This window comes from Lipophrys pholis (assembly GCF_963383615.2).
Source record: "Lipophrys pholis genome assembly, chromosome: 13".
In the NCBI taxonomy this organism is placed as follows: domain Eukaryota; kingdom Metazoa; phylum Chordata; class Actinopteri; order Blenniiformes; family Blenniidae; genus Lipophrys; species Lipophrys pholis.
This window is the reverse complement of record NC_137632.1, coordinates 28,198,439-28,215,364: the sequence shown is the minus strand read 5'-3', so window position 1 is coordinate 28,215,364 and position 16,926 is coordinate 28,198,439. Positions and strand designations below refer to the sequence as shown.

Here is a 16,926-nt window from a genome sequence, read left to right as displayed (position 1 = left end):
TGTAAACTGGCTCCAGGTGGATTTTACTTTAGTGGAAACTAATCAAGAGGTGGCTCTTTTAAGATTTACTACATGTAGTGCCACTCCTCGCCACAGGTGGCGGTAGCGCCGCTGGGCTGTACAGGAGTTCAGGGGTCAGAGGTCAGTACGGTGCAAACATGGTGGAACACGGAGACATCCGCGTGGTTCACAGAGGAGGCAGTAAAATAAACTTCAGGGTTCCTGTCATCAGCAGCGACTCCAGGTCAGTGTGCAGCTTCAGTGCGGAGATGTTTGGTGGTGGTCGGAGGAGATTCCAGACGCTTTTACGGTGTTTTTAATCAGCTGGAGTCCGAGTTAGCCGTTAGCATTAGCAACAGGCTTGCTGGTGATGCGCCTGCTGTTTACATGTAATAACTTCAGCTTTAATCCGCGCTGGATGCTGTGTTTCCCCTTGTCTTTGGTGATGTAGCAGTTCCTTCCAGTTAGAGCAAATGATTGATGCACTACTAGAGCAAATGGTTGTATGAAAGTTTGTAAATATTTAGACCAAGTATTGAAGTAATAATTAATATGGGAGTACTTTCCTGATATAAAGCATTATGTAGGACAATAGAGCAGACATTTCCAGTGAGACTGCCTGCTGTGGCTCCACAGGTAAACCCCAGATATTAAACCAGGATAGCATCTCAAGTCTGAGAAAATAGAGAAATTAACCATTTTAAGTCAGGTTCTACAGAACATTCTCAACCTCTGGTCAACATGTATGGTTTTTGCCACATTGATGACTTACAGTATATCTTATGTTTTACCCCTAAGTGACACATAATGCGTACATATGAGCACATTACAGCTGAACTTCAATCTCTGTCAAAGATCTACTTCATCGTCTGACTTCTTGTCTATAAAGCTTTGAATGGATAATCTCCGATTGACCAGCAGAACCTGAAACATGAACCCCCTGAGGTCTTCATGAAGAGGCCCACTAAGTGTTCCATGTTTGTTGCACCATATTTTGGCTCTTGTGAAATTAACTCTTGTTGAGTCGTGTGTGTTTTGTGTTGCTGCAGGTTCCTGCTGTGCGCCTCCGGTCAGTGTGTGAAGGTGTTCAGCACATCCACAGAGGAGTGTATCCACGACCTGCGAGGACACACCGACCTGGTCACAGGTGTGCAGCTCAGACCCTCCAACCACCTGCAGGTACCAGCACCTCTCCACAAGGGGGCGTGTTCGAGCCTCTGCACCTCCACAAACCCAGCATTTCCATCGTTTATATCCAATGGAGACGTTTTGATTGACTTCATGGATATTTGCAATAAGTTGACTTTGATTTAAAAAAACAAAAACGTCTTTCAGTGACGCATTGTATTATTTTGGTGATTGACTTCTTTCTATATATATATATTTAACTTTATTCCCCTCGTTGGGACTGCCTCACTTCTGACGTGTTTGTAATCATTTAAACTGAGAGGAAGCATCGCTTGGAAAGTATTCTGAGTTATCACTCTTCATCTCCCAGAAATCTATCTGTTAAACTCGTAGCTGTAAAGGAACTTTAAGAAAAACACACAAATGGTTAAAATAGGGGGGGAAAAGCTCAAACCATGACAAAAGTCGTTAAGAATACAGCTTCTAAAACAGATTTGAAAAAAACCCTAAAATCTGACAGAAATCCCACTTTCATTTTAAATATTTATCGTTTTACATTTGTCTTCTGTTCAGTTAAATCAGTTTATTAGCTGTCTTGTTCTTTCCCTACAAATTATCATAAGTTTTGTTTCTTTCATCGCCTTTTTTGTTTTGTCATTTTAAGATTATATGTTGTTTGATTATTTGAGTCCACTTCTTTCTTTCAAATTGTGAAATTCACTCCCAGTTCACCTTATAAAATGCCGTATTTTGATTTTTTATTTTTTTTTTCCCCAAAATAATTATTGGCTTTTCGTAGCACTTTAAGATGAGTGAATGTAAAGTGGCGCTCCAGATAAGAAGTTCCGTCTGGTCTGTGGCGTGACGAAGCTGCTGTGTTGCAGGTCTACTCCTGCTCACTAGATGGCACCGTCAGACTGTGGGACTTCACAGACGGCATTCCTATTAAGGTAACGCCTCAATTCTTCCTTGTTTCTGAAGTCATTCAGTCTCTTTTACTCATCCTGTCGGTTTGATCTGTGTTTATAAACGTATATTTATCCACCCTAACCAATGATTTTGATCCAACAGACACTACATGTGGAGGTCCTAACACTGCATGGTCATCTCGTGAAATAAATATTGTTTGATGGATTAAAAAAAAAGATTTTTAAAAGATTAAAAGTGGAACTACACTGTGATGAAATTCTGCTTTCATTGACCGTTATAACAGCCACACATGTAATGATAGTTATGGGATCATTTTGCGTATTTTGAATGTCTTATTGCAAATAAAGTTTAATTAAAAATTCCAGCAATATTGAAATAAATGCGTTATTACATTAAAAAAAAATAGTAATAAAGAAGACCGATTTTTTCTTAAGTCAATTCTGTTTTTAAACTTTTAGTAATTTATGTTTTTAACACCTTTTTGCCTTTGGCATGTTGGTGCATTATTGGTTATATTACATTGAAAACAGCCCGACTAAACTGTTCCTGGACATTATTGCAGCGATTTGATTTATGGTAATAATTCTTTAATTGCACATCAGATGATTGTGATCTGCCGGGGAGTCTCCTGACACGTTAATGCTTTTAATGTAGCTTTACTAAGTGAGTTTCTAAAGACCAAACGGTCCTCATGATAAAGAAGGAAGAGTTTCCGAGCTGATTTCTCCGTGTGACCGTTGTCTCTCGTAGACGTTCCTGGTCGGACAGCCAATCCACGCCATCTACGCGTCGGCGCAGCACGAAGGAGTGATCTTTGCGATCGTCCCCACTCGCGCTGACAAACGCTCTGGTAGGTTCACGGCCTCCCGGGATTCAGTCCAGCAGCTTCTCTAAACCTGTGTTTACGTAGCGTCGTGTTGCTGTGAGAGTTTCCCAGGTGGGAGAAGCAGGAGTCGCTTTAGGCAACGTGTGAAGGCAAGAAAACTGGATCAAAAGTCGCCGGGTGAGAAAGTGTAACTGAGGTTGTGTGTGTGTGTGTGTGTGTGTGTGCGTGTGTGTGTGTGTGTGCGTGTGTGTGTGTGTGTGCGCAGAGTTGTTCCAGCTGGTCGCGGTCCAGCTGCCTCAGAGCGGGGACCAGCTGGTGGAGGCTCGGGAGTTTTCTGCCGTCCTTGACAGCGTGGGCTCGTCCCCGGCAGCCGTGGCCTTCGGTAGAGGGGTACGTCCGCCTCCTCCGTCACTCCCACCGCATCTGTGAAGATAAAAGTCTGTGGAGCGCCACCTTCCAAAACACAACGTTGCCTCGCACCGAGACCCTATAAGACCAGTTTGAGTTTCTCTGAACGACACGTCAGCTACAGTGTTTTGACTGATGGTACAGCGGCTCACAGTACGGGATGAAAAAAGACCCGTCAGACTGTAGAAGATGTTGTAACGTCAACCAACAACTTCTTTTTCCTTCATTTCATTATTATTATTCAATTTCAGTTAACATTATTTAAATACAGTGTGTTTATAAAACATTACAACAAACTGGCCTTTTTATACATTAAGAGAGCCCCCTAGTGGTGAAACAATATAGTACCTTTAAACAGCTAGTGAATAGAGAGCCCCCTAGTGGTGAAACATAATAGTACCTTTAAACAGCTAGCGAATAGAGAGCCCCCTAGTGGTGAAACATTATAGTTCTTTTAAACAGCTAGTAAATAGAGAGACTTAAGACTCTTTTATTAACATACTTGTAAACAAACACAAGCAGAAGCTTCATTAGTTCCATTTAGAAAATAAATGTTTTGTTGCTGTTTTACTGGAGTTTCGGGAAAACAAAGGGTATATCAGGTATATTTTCAAAAAACACATCAATTCATCTTTCAAAGCATTTTAGAATGATTTGAAAAATAAACTGCTTTTTTAAAATCGCTTAGATTTTCTGTCATTTATAAATATGATCATATCCAAACATTAACAAACCTGAACACATTTGATAAATTGTCAACACATTTCTGTTTGTGTGAATTTAAAAATCACTGATGGTTGAAAGTTGAACCTGTGGCACAAATTCATTCCATAAATACAAGCCTCCCGTCATGTTCTGGAGGCCAGCGAGTCCTCAAATCTTCGTCTCGATCATACAGAGTATTCCTTTGTTTGTCTCTGGCTTTGGCTCCACAGCTTCCTGAAAGAAATGGCGTCTGGTGCTGGATTGTGTAAATATTAACCACAGTGATGTTGTTGGCAGGGGGAGTACGTGGCCTCAGCCAGAGGTCTGCAGCTGGACGTCTACTTCTTCAGGAAGCAGAAGTCTTTCAGGTGAGACCAGCTGTTGGGATGGAGCAGCTGCTTTTTTTAATTTTTTTTATTTTTTCCTTTGTCTGGAGCTCCAGAAAATCTCCCCAGATTATTTCCAGGCCTGGAGATTTTTCCTGCTGAAATATGTTGAAAAATGGCGGCGCAGTTATCTTTGCTCTGGCGTAATAAAAACCATGGAAACAACGAGCCTAAAATATTATACGTGAAGCCGAAGAGGTTTTATTTTAATCGTCTGGAAACTTAGTTCCAGAATATGTTTTATTGAAGTAAAGTTACAGTCTTAAGTCTCAAAGGTCAGAAAAGGTCAAAACATCTGCAGTGGGATTCAAACCAGCAAATGTATTGAGAGTACTTCCCTAACCTATTGGCCATTGTTTCCTCTGTTTTACTCGTTATGTATTCATGTTCAGTATAAAGCTTTAAGATGTAAGTGATTTAAAGATTTTAAGTGATCAGAAACACAAAAATCTGAGAAAAATGACTGAAAACGTCAAAGTGAACAAATGGAGGGGGAAACAATGCCGAGAGAAAGAGCACTGTTACGTGAAGCAAAAATCTCACTGTACAAAAAAACCCCCATTAACATGTATTTTAGTGTATTTAACAGAAATATGATGATGGCATGTTTCTCTGCCTCGACTACTTTATGAGAAAAGTACTCATGGTACTCTGTGGGTTTTTCAGGTTTTCCCTTAAAGAGGACAACAAAAAAGGAGGCAAGAACACGTTCACGTGCCTCTCCTGCCACCCGACAGACGACTGCCTTGCCACGGGGCACGAAGACGGGAAGATCCGCCTGTGGTGAGCGACGTCAGAGCAGCGTCATCGGCGTTCACGATGCCGATGGCAGCAGCAGTTTTTCCTGTTTCCATGTTTGTTCCTGGTATGTACGGTGTTTAGTGTAACGGCGCTGCTCATTGTTTCACCGTTTCAGGAGAAACATTAACCACAAGAAGGAATACACCTACAGCACGCTGCACTGGCACCACAGCGCCGTGAGCTCGCTCTGCTTCACTCCAGAAGGTACTCGTCCAGTCCACACTGCTGACGCAGCCGTCCTGTTGTATGTTTTTCATTTTCAAACGGTGCGACCGAAGAGGGGGGGGGGGATAAGAAATGAAATGCTAGGATAGATTTGTATCAACAAATTAAAAGTTGGACGACAGCGGGAAAGATGAAGAGCAGATTTTACTGAACGCTCTTTTTATACCACAACTCTTATTAAATGTTTGTATGACGTATTAATATACAACAAACTATACGTTATACTGCTGTATCTGCTTGTTTTACTAATAGTCACTCACACCGAGTACGATGCGTGCCGACATGAATAAATGGATATATAGGATTTTTTTAAAGAGAAATTCGAGATTCGATTTTGGTTTTCTTTCTTTCCGATGCATTTAAAAACGACTGCAAACATCAGATATGTTGTCAAAAGTGAACCGTCGATGTGACGAGAGAGAAAAACGTTTCCACACGATTCAGTCATGTCTGACGTTGTTGATGCTGTTGCGTCCGCGACGCGACCAGGCACCAACCTGCTGAGCGGCGGCGTGGAGTCTGTGCTCGTGCAGTGGAGGTACAACCAGGAGAGCCAGAGGGACTTCCTGCCCCGCCTGGGCGCCGCCATCACGCACGTCACGGCGTCGCCTGACGGGGCGCTGTTCTGCACCTCGCACAGCGACAACAGTGAGAGCTGCTCTCCGCCTCAAAGCTCCTCCGTCTGCTGGTTTTGGTCCCTGACTGCTGTTTCCTTTCGTTTCTTCCCGCTCAGAGATCACCGTCATCCAGAGCTGTGTTAAAGTGTCGGCTGTGATTCAGGGCCTGGTCAAAGGTGAGGCCCGTTTATAAGCCCGTTTATAAGCCCGTTAAACGCGCTCCGTGGGCCCATAAATAATAAAACGTATCTCTAATTGATAATCCGTCAGAACAAGTAAAGATCTTTAACCCTCCTGTAAAGTCAGTTTAATGAGCGCATTTCACTTTAAAGACCAGGATGACGTGTGCTCGGCTAGTCGTCAGCTGAAAATGTAGAAGTTGACTTTCGATCTGGGTTCACAAACTGTCGGCAGTTTTTTTTTTTACATTGACCGAAGCTTTGAATCTGTAGCATCTCGACATGTTTCCTCTTTTTTATTAATTTTGAATTTGAATGGGACGGTGCATATTGATGAATAGACACTCGCTGATGTAAATAAACCAGATTTAAATACCACAAACAAGAAAACACCACATTACAGTACAAATATGACATAACACTCGAAACGTACCACATTACCAGACAAACATTCCATTTATCCCTAAAGTGGTAAAGATAGTTGCCCTATCACGTATTACCCTTACACTCCTCACACTGACCTCCTCATGGTTAAAAATAAAGATATATGTCCCTGTGCACTGAAGCGCCTCCTAGTGGTCACAAGTTTGCTGACTGAGTAGAAATGTTTTGAGTCGTCTCTTGAGTCTTACTCTTCTGTTTGTAATGACTTCATTACGTTTCCTCCGTTTGTTTGTCGCAGGAGAAAGTGTGAAGACGGAGCTGATGGTGGACCCCCGCAGCAAAGCTCTGGTTCTGAACGGGAAACCTGGACACCTGCAGTTTTACTCCCTCCAGCGAGACAAGCTGCTCTACAACGTAAGCCTCTGCCCTACGCCGGCGCGGCGGCGTTTCACGGTGTGTATATAGCCATCACAACGCTCTCCCCTCCCCCGCCACCAGCTGGACGTCGTGCAGCAGGAGTACATCCACGAAGCGGGCCTGCAGCAGTTCGAGGTGGTCAAGGCGGCTTTCGACGCGTCCGGCGGCTGGCTGGCGACCGTGGAGGAAAGACGCCAGAAAGACGTGGAGCTGGAGATGAACTTGAAGCTGTGGACATTCGAGGACGAGACTCAGAGGTACTGACGTCCCCCCCCCCCCCCCCCCCCACCCCCTTCACTTCACTTCACTTCAAAAAAATGCTTGACTAATCGGTTTCCACCTGCAGTTTTGTGCTGAACACGACCATCGCGGCCCCCCACGAGGCTCGGATCACGGCCATGTGCTTCCATCAGGCCGCCGACAGCCGGACCACCGTGCTGGTCTCCGCCAGCAGCGACGGCCACTTCAAAGCCTGGCGGCTGGCGGCGCCAACCCAGACAGACGGTGAGGAGGGCCGGCGGGGCTCGGCTCCCGGGCCAGACGCCCGGCAATAATACTCTCAAGGCTTGATTCGCCTTTTCATGACCAGTCAGAATGTAGTGGTTTCATTTGGCTCCAGCCAGACGTAATAAACGTAGGAAGCACTCGCTTTGTTGGCAAACCTTAAAAAAACACCCAAAAAAATAAGTTCCGGCTCTACTCACCAAGAAAAACGAACACGTGGGTCTATAGTCGGTAGTTTCTAGACTTAAGAACCAAAGATCCAGTCAGGTTTAGTTTTTGTTTTTGGGCCATCCATTCACTTCGACCAGGCGTCTGCAACAAAGAGCCTTTTTCACCATTTTCCACCAAATGAAATGTGTCTGGAGCCGCAGAACATCTGAAATAAAGCAAAAAGTTACTAGGCATACAAAATAAGGGACTATTTAGATAGATTTTCTTACAGTTTTAGCTGCTGTTGCCATTTTAAAGTTTTTTTTCTCATGAATTTTCCAGCTTGATCCATTTTGTACATCTTAGTTATTTTAGCCTCTTTAGCTGATTTTAGCCGCCGGATGTTTCCCAAAGGTTAGAGAAGTTTTAGTTATACTGGCAACTTTTTTACCCCCCCCCCCCCCTTTTTTTTCCCCCCCATATATATTTTTTTTGTTTTCTCCTTTTTTCTTTTTTTTGTTTCAGTGGATCTGAAACTCTGGCTCCATCTTAATGTGATGTCAGATGATTCCCCAGTAACTGCACAAAGTGTTAATAAGCCGTCATACCCGAGGAGAGGTCTCAGACTGGCTTTAGGCCCTGGACACCATCATCTGTAGTTTCAAAGCTCGTCTTCGCTCTGAGTCTGTAACACCTGAGCTGTGCTGCCATCGGTACCAAGCACTGGATCATTTCCTCCAGTACCCTGTAATCTGAATATGAGATAATTGCCAAATGAACCAGTGAGTGTCACTAATCCAACTCTCTCTCTCTCTCTCTCTCTCCTCTCTCCTCTCTCCTCTCTCCTCTCTCTCTCTCCTCTCTCTCTCTCTCTCTCCTCTCTCTCTCTCTCTCTCCTCTCTCTCTCTCTCTCTCCTTCCCCCCCCCCTCCGGCAGATGAAGCTCCATCCTGGTCATGTGATTTTGTGGGAGCCTATCACGGCCTGACGCCCGGCTCCTGCTGCTTCTCGGCCGACGGCTCCCTGCTGGCCGTGGGTTTCCAGGAGGTGGTGACGGTTTGGGGCTCCGCCTCCTGGGAGCTCCTGACCACCCTGTCGCAGCCGCCTGGAGCCGTCAGGTGAGAGAGAGAGAGCTCACCATGCTTTTCAGAGCTGAACGTCATGAACGTGTTCGGCTGTTGATCGTCTCTGAACTAAAAGTTATGCCTTTGTGTGTAAATTGCATTTCAAACGTCGCGCGTCACTGCTTTCGTTCTTCCATGAGTTCCTTATAATGGCGTGGTTTTTAATACGTCCACTAGAGGGCAGTGCATTTCTCACAGAAGATCAACAGTCACACCAAATGTTTTCTTATAACTTGTTTGTGTAGATTTCCTCATTTGCGCATTTAGAAATCCTAATTTCTGTGGTCTTCTTTGTTCCTTTCACTGGTGGGACATGAGCTATATGGTACAACACTGCCCCCACAGGTCATCAGTGATATTACTGTTTGCTACACAACCGTAAGTGCTCTGGACGGAGCAAAAGACACAAGACAGACACAAGGCTCCGACTCTATCCGTCTGTGTATTTAGTGTCATATTTGCAGCTTAAAACTGAATTGACACACAAAAAAAAAGTTAAGAGTCACACGTCTGCCCAGCATAAAAAGTCAAAACTAGTGCGGAGGAAGAACAGTAGCTCATCATAACCGTCAACAAAATGTTATGAATCTGAAATGAAGGGGTGTCCTGGGTTTTTCTGGGAAAGTTATTTGCCTTGAAAGAACTAATGGGGTGTTTTGTGTTTTGGTTGTTTACTTCTGAAGCTTTTCTCTATAAAAGCAGTGAGCAGTTTTTTCTCACCACAGACAGGAAAGAAGTGCTGCTAGTCACCCTCACTTAACACATGGACAGTTTCGCAACTGAAGCCCCCCTCCACCCCCTTCCACCCCCACGCGCTCACAAGGGGGCCCCCAGGTCATCGAGGACACAGAACGACTGCTGCTGCTGAGTTTTTACACCACGATTTTGAAATAATTTCAAAACTCAGACTCAGCTTTCAGCAGAAAAAAGAAGTTGAAAGACTTGCAAATTTTTTCCCCTAAAATAAAGGAACCAGAACAAATAAACAAGGAGGACTGAAAAATAGAAGCAATGAATCTTTAGCAGGAACTTAAACACCTTTCAGAATGATGCAGATCTTCGGCGGGTCTATTTATTCTTCTACGCAACGTTCTCAAGTCAAAACAAAAACTGTTTTCCGGGTCCGTTTACACGACGTCGGTGCTCAGAGCCTCTGCTTCTCTGCTGCGTGTGTGTGTGTGTGTGTGTGTGTGTGTGTGTGTGTGCGTGTGCGTGAGTGTGGTACCATTACAAAACCAAACAGCACCCACTAGTGGTCCAACATCAAATCGACATCATTTTCAGCGTTTTTGTCGTTTCCATGGAAGTGAATATTGTTTAAAACGTTGCTGTGTAAACGCCAAACAGACTGATACCAGTAAATGACACGACCTATTTTAATAACTGGGATTATCGCGCTCTCCTGTTGGTATCTTAAAATCGAATAGTGATTCCCTCTTACATGAATGTCAGCTTGTCTTGCGTTCGTACTGTCTGACCCACATCCCGCCTTCGTCCAAGAAACTCCAAAAAGAAGCTTTTTTTTTTTTTTTTTTCTGTGTAATTTGGGTCCTGAACAGGAATCTGTGAGTAATGTGTCTTCAAAGCTGAAGGGGGGGGGCGGGGTTTGTTTTGACAGCTGCCTGGCGCCCCCCGTCCTTAACAACCACCTATAGATGTGGAGCCGCGGGTCAATTACTTAACTTCACCTCAGGAACTCCACTCTGTGCATGTAAAGTCCTATTTTAGAGGACAGTCAACTTTTTATTTAAAAAAAACCAAACCAACGCTCTATGAAGATGGAGGAGATCTGCGTGGATCGGAGCCGATAGGCTCTGATTAAAGGAAGTAGGTTTTCCTTGGAGCCAGCATCAGGTCCGAGCCATCAGAGAACTGGGATCTTTTTTTCTCTTGCACTTGTTCACTTCTCCTCCTCCGGCCTTCAGAATGTCCTCCGTCAACACAAAATGAGACTGCAGCTTCCTCTCCAGGTCTGGGAGCTTCGCTCAGCGAAAGAAAACCGTTTTATGGCTCAGCGATGCAGTCGCAGTGACTTGTGAGCTGGAATTGTGCTTTTCTTGCGACTGCTCTGCTCTTACATCGCGCTGCAGCTCTCGATTCCTACCGACACAAGGCTCCAGCGCCTTCACTTCTGATCAATAGAAATATAGCTCTCTTTCCTAAAAACTGTGTTGTTGTTTTTTACCCCTGGAGGAGTGTTGTCAAAAAGTTCCAACTTGGGAGCGGTTTTCAGAATGCTCAATATAAAGAGCTGAGTCCAATAAATGCTCATAAGTTGATTCCTAATTTGAGTTTGAGCCCCTCTGATGGGCTGGATGTGGTTGTGGGATTATATAATGTCGGTAACAAACTTCTTTCTGCTCCCAAAATCTGAAAAAAAAACAACCAAAAACTGTGACGACTTGTTGCCGTCTGACTCTTACTGCAGCGTTATAACAACCAAAAATGTAAAAATGGCAAATAATAAATACGTTTTTTGCCGTTTTCAATGAGACAAAGTCAATAATGTGATAACTTGCTGACAGTGTAATAAGGTATTTGAGCCAATGTGGTCATAATGAGGAGTAACAATTTAAAAACTTCTCATTTCCTCTGCCAGCCTCTCCGGGTGTTTGCCTCTCGGTGGGTGTTCTCATCTGAAGCCCCTCCAAGTAGAAAACTCCTCAAAAGATAATCCTGTGAAATATGTGCAGCGTGAGGAGCTGGTTGAGTCTTTACGAGAATTAAACATTCCCCCCCCCCCCCCCCTTCAGGGATCTTTGCTTTGGCCGGCTGAGCTGCTCCAAGTATCTGCTGGGAACCACGGCTGGTGAGCTGCTGTGCTGCTGGAACCTCCTCACCTGCTCCCGTAAGTCCGCCGCTGCTGCTCACAGCCATGTCGCCTCTTTTATATGTGGATAACAGCAGTTCTCTTTCTGTGACAGTGGAGTGGAGCACGTCCATGGACGTCAGCCTGCTGCTGGCCGACCCCCTCTCCGAGAACATGGCCGCCTTCTGCTGGCAGAGCGGAAGCACCGACTGTAAGATGAATGAAACTGGAACTTTCCAAATTTAAAGTACAGAAATCGATGTTGCCAAGGTAACTGATTCGATTCCCCGCCGTTTCCTCCTTTTGCCCCGCCTCCAGTGTTTGTGTTCAAGCCCAGCGAGCCTCGGCCGTCGTTTTCCTTCAAGGCCGTGAGCTCGGGGAAGGTGACGCGGGCCGTGTTCGCCCCGAGGGAGGAGATGCTGGAGAGCTGCGAGGAGAGCAGCCAGTGGCTCAACCGCTCGCAGCTCTACTTCCTGTCACAGCACATGGTAAAACGGCGCCGCCACAAACACACACCGAGGCCCCGTTCACGCCACAACGTTCACGCTACAACGCTTCAAATGAAAACGCATCTTTTTATGCTTTCCTTTCAGAAAAGTTTCATTTTTACGCTTAAACATTTAGAAAACCACGTCTATTTACATGGAAACAGCAGAAACTCTGAAAATGATATAGTTCCTATGTTGGGCCACAAGTGGGTGCTGTTGCTTGTTTTTGTAATGAAACCTGTCACACGTGCACTATAATCATCAACAATGAGCGAACAATGACCTTCTAGTGGACTGAACATGTTGGATTGTTATTAGTGACTGTCAAAATAAAAGTACCAAGCCTCGTTTCCCCAGCTTATAGAGAATTTGATCGTTTCTTTTCATGGCCGCCACTTAAACATTTCCCGGGGTTAAGAAAAAGTGGCTAGGAAAGGAGATAAGGATATAGGAGGGACTATTAGGACGCACCCTGGGAGTCGTGACACTCAAAACATTGTTCTTATTGTCCACTGAGCGTGTGCAGAAGAACTAATTACTGCGGCCGGGGTGCGCAGTAGTGGCGTAGTGTTTCATAAAGTTGCGTTTTCACCCGTTTCCACGGAGACGGATTTGGAGCATTTTCAAAATGTTGTTTTCTTTTGTAAACAGACTCCGAAACACTATAAAAAGTTTTGCGTTTTCACTTGAAGTTCTTGTTGCGTAAACCTTCAATACTGAAAACTCATTTTGGTTCAGGAGCCACACGGTCCAGTTTGCTCTCAGAAAAGAAACTAATAAATCCTCATGACTGATAACAATAAGCCCCACGGTTGGTGAAACATTTATTAGATTCACATGACGGCTTCTGTGTTCATTTAATCCTTCGGTTTAACCATCTGCAGGAGGTTTTCAGATGAGGATTGTTGGTGCAGTACCACTATTAACCAGTGGGGGCAGAGTTGAGATTAGAAGCAAATTACTCCTGAAAATGTTTTTACAGAATCTGTTCATGTCACTTGTTGCCTCAACAATCTGGGTTTTCATCCACCCTCAAGTTCTTTATTTAAGAACAAAGTGTGAAACGGAAACGCCCTTTTTTTTTTTTTTTGTGAGGAAAAAAAGTTGCGATCAGTTTATTGATTAGTTATCGAGTTGTAAAAACGGGTAGCAAAGTGAACGATTTAAATTCGGGGATCCATTTAAAGTAAAGAATCCAGTAGAGATGTCCAGAAAATGATCAATGATGTTGAGGATTTTCATTAAAAGTGCAGAATAAATTGAAACGTCTCAAACATTCTGAGTAAAACCAAAATGATCGATAAAGTTTAGGAATGTGGAATAAAAGCTAATAGTTTAGTGTGAAGAATCAGGTAGAAATGTGGGAAATAAAAACAATACGTTGAATTAATGAGTAGGAAGTCATGAGTATTTACTGTAATTAGTTTTAAAGAACTGAAGTTAAACTGGCCGGCGGCTCGGCTCTTAAATAAACGTCTATATTTAGTGAAGAAGTGATCAGACTGAACACACTTCGCTGTGTTTCCTCTGCAGGACCTGATGACCTTCGCCACCAGAGCAGAAGAGGACAGGATGATGGACGCCAGCAAACAGGTGAACCGCAGACGTTTTCCTCAGACGTCCAGCGACCGTCCGGCTGGTCATGAGCCGGAGAGTCCAAACAGAAAGAATCCAAACAGAAAGATCTGAGCTGCTGCTTCTAGTTTCTCTGGAAAAAAACGACAAAGGAGGAATATTAAAAGGCCAAAGTGTTAAAACTTTAAGTTTTTATTAAATATGATGTAACCCTCAAACATTGTATGGTCATATGAATATATATTACGTAATTAGTTTACCTTAAACTATACAACGCAGTCTGTGTATTCACAGAATAAAGAATAAGTGCATGAGAAAGAAAGGGAAGAAAAAAAGGGGGGAAAAATCCCTATAAATGAAAGTGAATAAGAAAGATATAAATATGTAAGAATTAAATAAAAAAATGTTAACATATTTTCCCAGTATTCCAGTGAGTTATGAGTTCTTGTTTTGGTCTGATTGTGGAGATTCAATGATATTTGAAGACAAATGAATGACGTAAAGTTTGGTCTGGGTTGAAGAGGCTTGATGTATTTATGGAAATGACAGTAAAACATTTAAATGATGAATCCAGCAGATGTGAATCCTGAGGAATCTTTGCTTTGGAGCAGAAAGTCTTTACGTCCCGTTGTTCCCTTGAGACTAAACGTTTTCCGTTCCCTGCCTGTGTAGCTGGTGATTGATGACAGCGTTGCCATGACGCCGTTCTACCTGTTGCTGGGGAAACGCCAGCCTCAGCATCAGGACCGCCGGGAGGCGGCGAGCGGCCCGACGCCGGAGAGGACGCCTCAGAGCTCTGGCGCCGTCAGGGAGGTGAGTGACGCCGCCGCCGCCGCCGCCGCCAGGGGGGAAAGTCCCTGACATGTTGTGAGTTTGGTTTGTCTGAGTTTGATTGGTTCTCCCTGCAGCTGCTGCGCACGCCGGCTCACGTCCTGCCCGCCACCTCCTTCCTCTGCTCCGTGTTCGTCCAGTCGCTGCTCGTCTCCGTCGCGGACGGCGGGTCAGTTCACCATTTCACTCTTTTTTCTTCTTCTTTTCCCCAGTCGTGTAATTCACAATTGAAAAGTGACGCTTTAAAAGCCTTCTTCATGCTTTCACGGTACTTTTTGTAAAAAAATACCTCAAGTACACGTTGCCAGCACTCGTTCCACCTCTTTACTTGTACCTGGAACACAACGGGCTGAAAGAGGCAGAAATGCTGTGATCTGATTGGTTCTGTGGCTGAAATCCACCAGAACCCTGCCGCATCCCCAGAGTAGGAGAGTTTAAAACCAAAGATCTGAGCCGGGCATAAATAAAACATAAATAAGAACAATAGAAGTTCCTTTGCAATAGTTTGGTGCTTAAACACTTAAGTTATCATTTTCTCTCATTTTTCCGATGATTTCAAAGTATTAATTAGAAAAGCATGAATGAATATTGTTGTTAAAGTTGTGTGTCAGCACTCCTCAGCAGGTTAATATTCTCACGTATTTGCTGAATAAACTTGAAGAGAACACAACAAGTCATTTAAAAACATATCAAATGCCTTTCAAAATGACCGATGGGAAATGTTTCCCCTCTAGCGCAGGATTCTTTACGGCACTCTGGAAATGTTTAAAAAAAAGATCTATGGTTTGAAATGTAAGGCCCGCGGGCCAAACCAAGAAAACGTGCTGACTAGCATTAGCGTCCCGCGTGGAGGCGGAGCCTGAGCGCTTCCAGAAAGTCACATTTCCCCTCGTTTCCATCTTGTGGCGCCATTTTCTAAAAGGTGTATTTTACTGTCCTGACGACTTAAAGTTTAAATGAGCTCAGTCGAAGCTTCTGGGATCTTTGATCAACTGAAAATGTTTTGTGGATATTTTTGTTGTTTTTGTTTGTTGTTTTCATAAAGGAATGTAATAATTTGACCCCACGACCTCTTCACGTCCGCGTGACAAAGGCGTGACGCTGCAGTTTGACAATTAATGTGAAATCCGGTGTTTTCTTGTTTGTGGTGCCGAGTCATGTTGACCGTCGTTCTTCCCTTTGCGCCTCAGAGAGGAAGACAAACCAGCAGAGGAGGAAATGGAGAGCGAGAAAGAGGAAGAGGATTCAGAGGGGGAAATGGACTCCAGCATCTCGAGACCGGCGGGGGAGGGGGAGGGGGGCGTCTCTTTGGCGCCCGCCCCCCCGGCACCGAGCAGAGCCGAGGCTAAAGAACTGAGGAGGCTGAGGACAGTGGACCACAGCTGGCTCTCTGGCCTCCTGGACTCCTAAACCCCCCCCCCCCCCCAGACTCTCTGCAGCTTCTCTCCCCGCCGGAGCTTCAGCTGTGAAGCTCCCGTCCCCGTGGACGTGAGCTTCAGCTGTGAAGCTCCCGTCCCCGTGGACGACCTGCAGGGACCAGAATCTTCTTATACAGAGAAGAAAGAAGAAAGTTCCCGGCGGCAGGATTTCTCTTCACGCCGCTGCTGGTCGCCACGGTTCAATACGAGCGTTTCCTCCTCCTCACATAAAGCAACATGTTCCCAACACGTTTCCACGCAGCTCGTCTCGCAGTCGGAAGGTTGGCGGTTCGATTCCCGTCGCCAACTGTCCACATACCGTAGGGTCGTTGAGCAAAAAACCCAACTTGCCCCCAATGGATGGACGGCGCCTCGCGGGGCCGCCGCCTCCATGTCAACTTTAAAATATAAATTTTCTATACTTGCCAACTTTTTGCATAATTGAGTTTTTTTTTCCGATGAAAGTTAATTTTCTTATTCGACACATCTGGTATCGCTTCATGAACTCGAAGTAAAGTTTGTTTATAAAAGTACTTTTCACAGATAAAAATCACAAAGTGCTGCAAATAGAATGAAGCAATAAAAACAAAACTTAAGAATTTCATAAAATACAGTAAAAGTGGAACATTTATTAAAGTACCATTAAATCCAGTAGTAATATTCACAATACACTGATCTGTGTCGATTTGTGTGTTTTTTTTGGGACATTTCTCTGTAGTTTGAATAAAATTTACTTTATGTATAAGTTGTGGTCATTTTTTTGGGAATAATATATATATTTTTTTTTCGATCTCATGTCTTCTACCCCACAACAAACAGAAGTTTCTATGATGTCATTTTACAGCTCCGACCCCCTGGAGGTGAAATGGAGCTCCACGTTGCTCGGGTCCCTGCAGTGACGGCTGCTTCCTGTGACCACCGCTCAAAACGAGAAGGATTCCTGATATCACAGGTTTGTACGTTCTAGTGGGTAAAACTCAGAATATACAGTCGTAAAGCATTAGACGACTGAAATGTCATTA

At 44.3% G+C, this 16,926-nt stretch overlaps 1 protein-coding gene across 1 annotated transcript; it reads left to right on the top strand.

Annotated features, from left to right (window-relative positions):
- The first annotated feature begins 137 nt into the window (after positions 1 to 137).
- Positions 138 to 16,647, top strand: wdr75 (WD repeat domain 75). Its single transcript, XM_080478967.1, has 21 exons — positions 138 to 244; positions 1,050 to 1,179; positions 2,013 to 2,078; positions 2,809 to 2,908; positions 3,150 to 3,274; positions 4,295 to 4,365; positions 5,050 to 5,166; positions 5,300 to 5,388; positions 5,899 to 6,057; positions 6,143 to 6,202; positions 6,888 to 7,003; positions 7,088 to 7,263; positions 7,353 to 7,510; positions 8,597 to 8,777; positions 11,537 to 11,631; positions 11,708 to 11,803; positions 11,911 to 12,080; positions 13,614 to 13,673; positions 14,328 to 14,468; positions 14,564 to 14,655; positions 15,677 to 16,647. The coding sequence occupies exons 1-21, from the start codon at positions 159 to 161 to the stop codon at positions 15,894 to 15,896; spliced, it is 2,508 nt and encodes an 835-aa protein (XP_080335093.1). The 5' UTR covers positions 138 to 158; the 3' UTR covers positions 15,897 to 16,647.
- Positions 16,648 to 16,926: the final 279 nt, after the last annotated feature.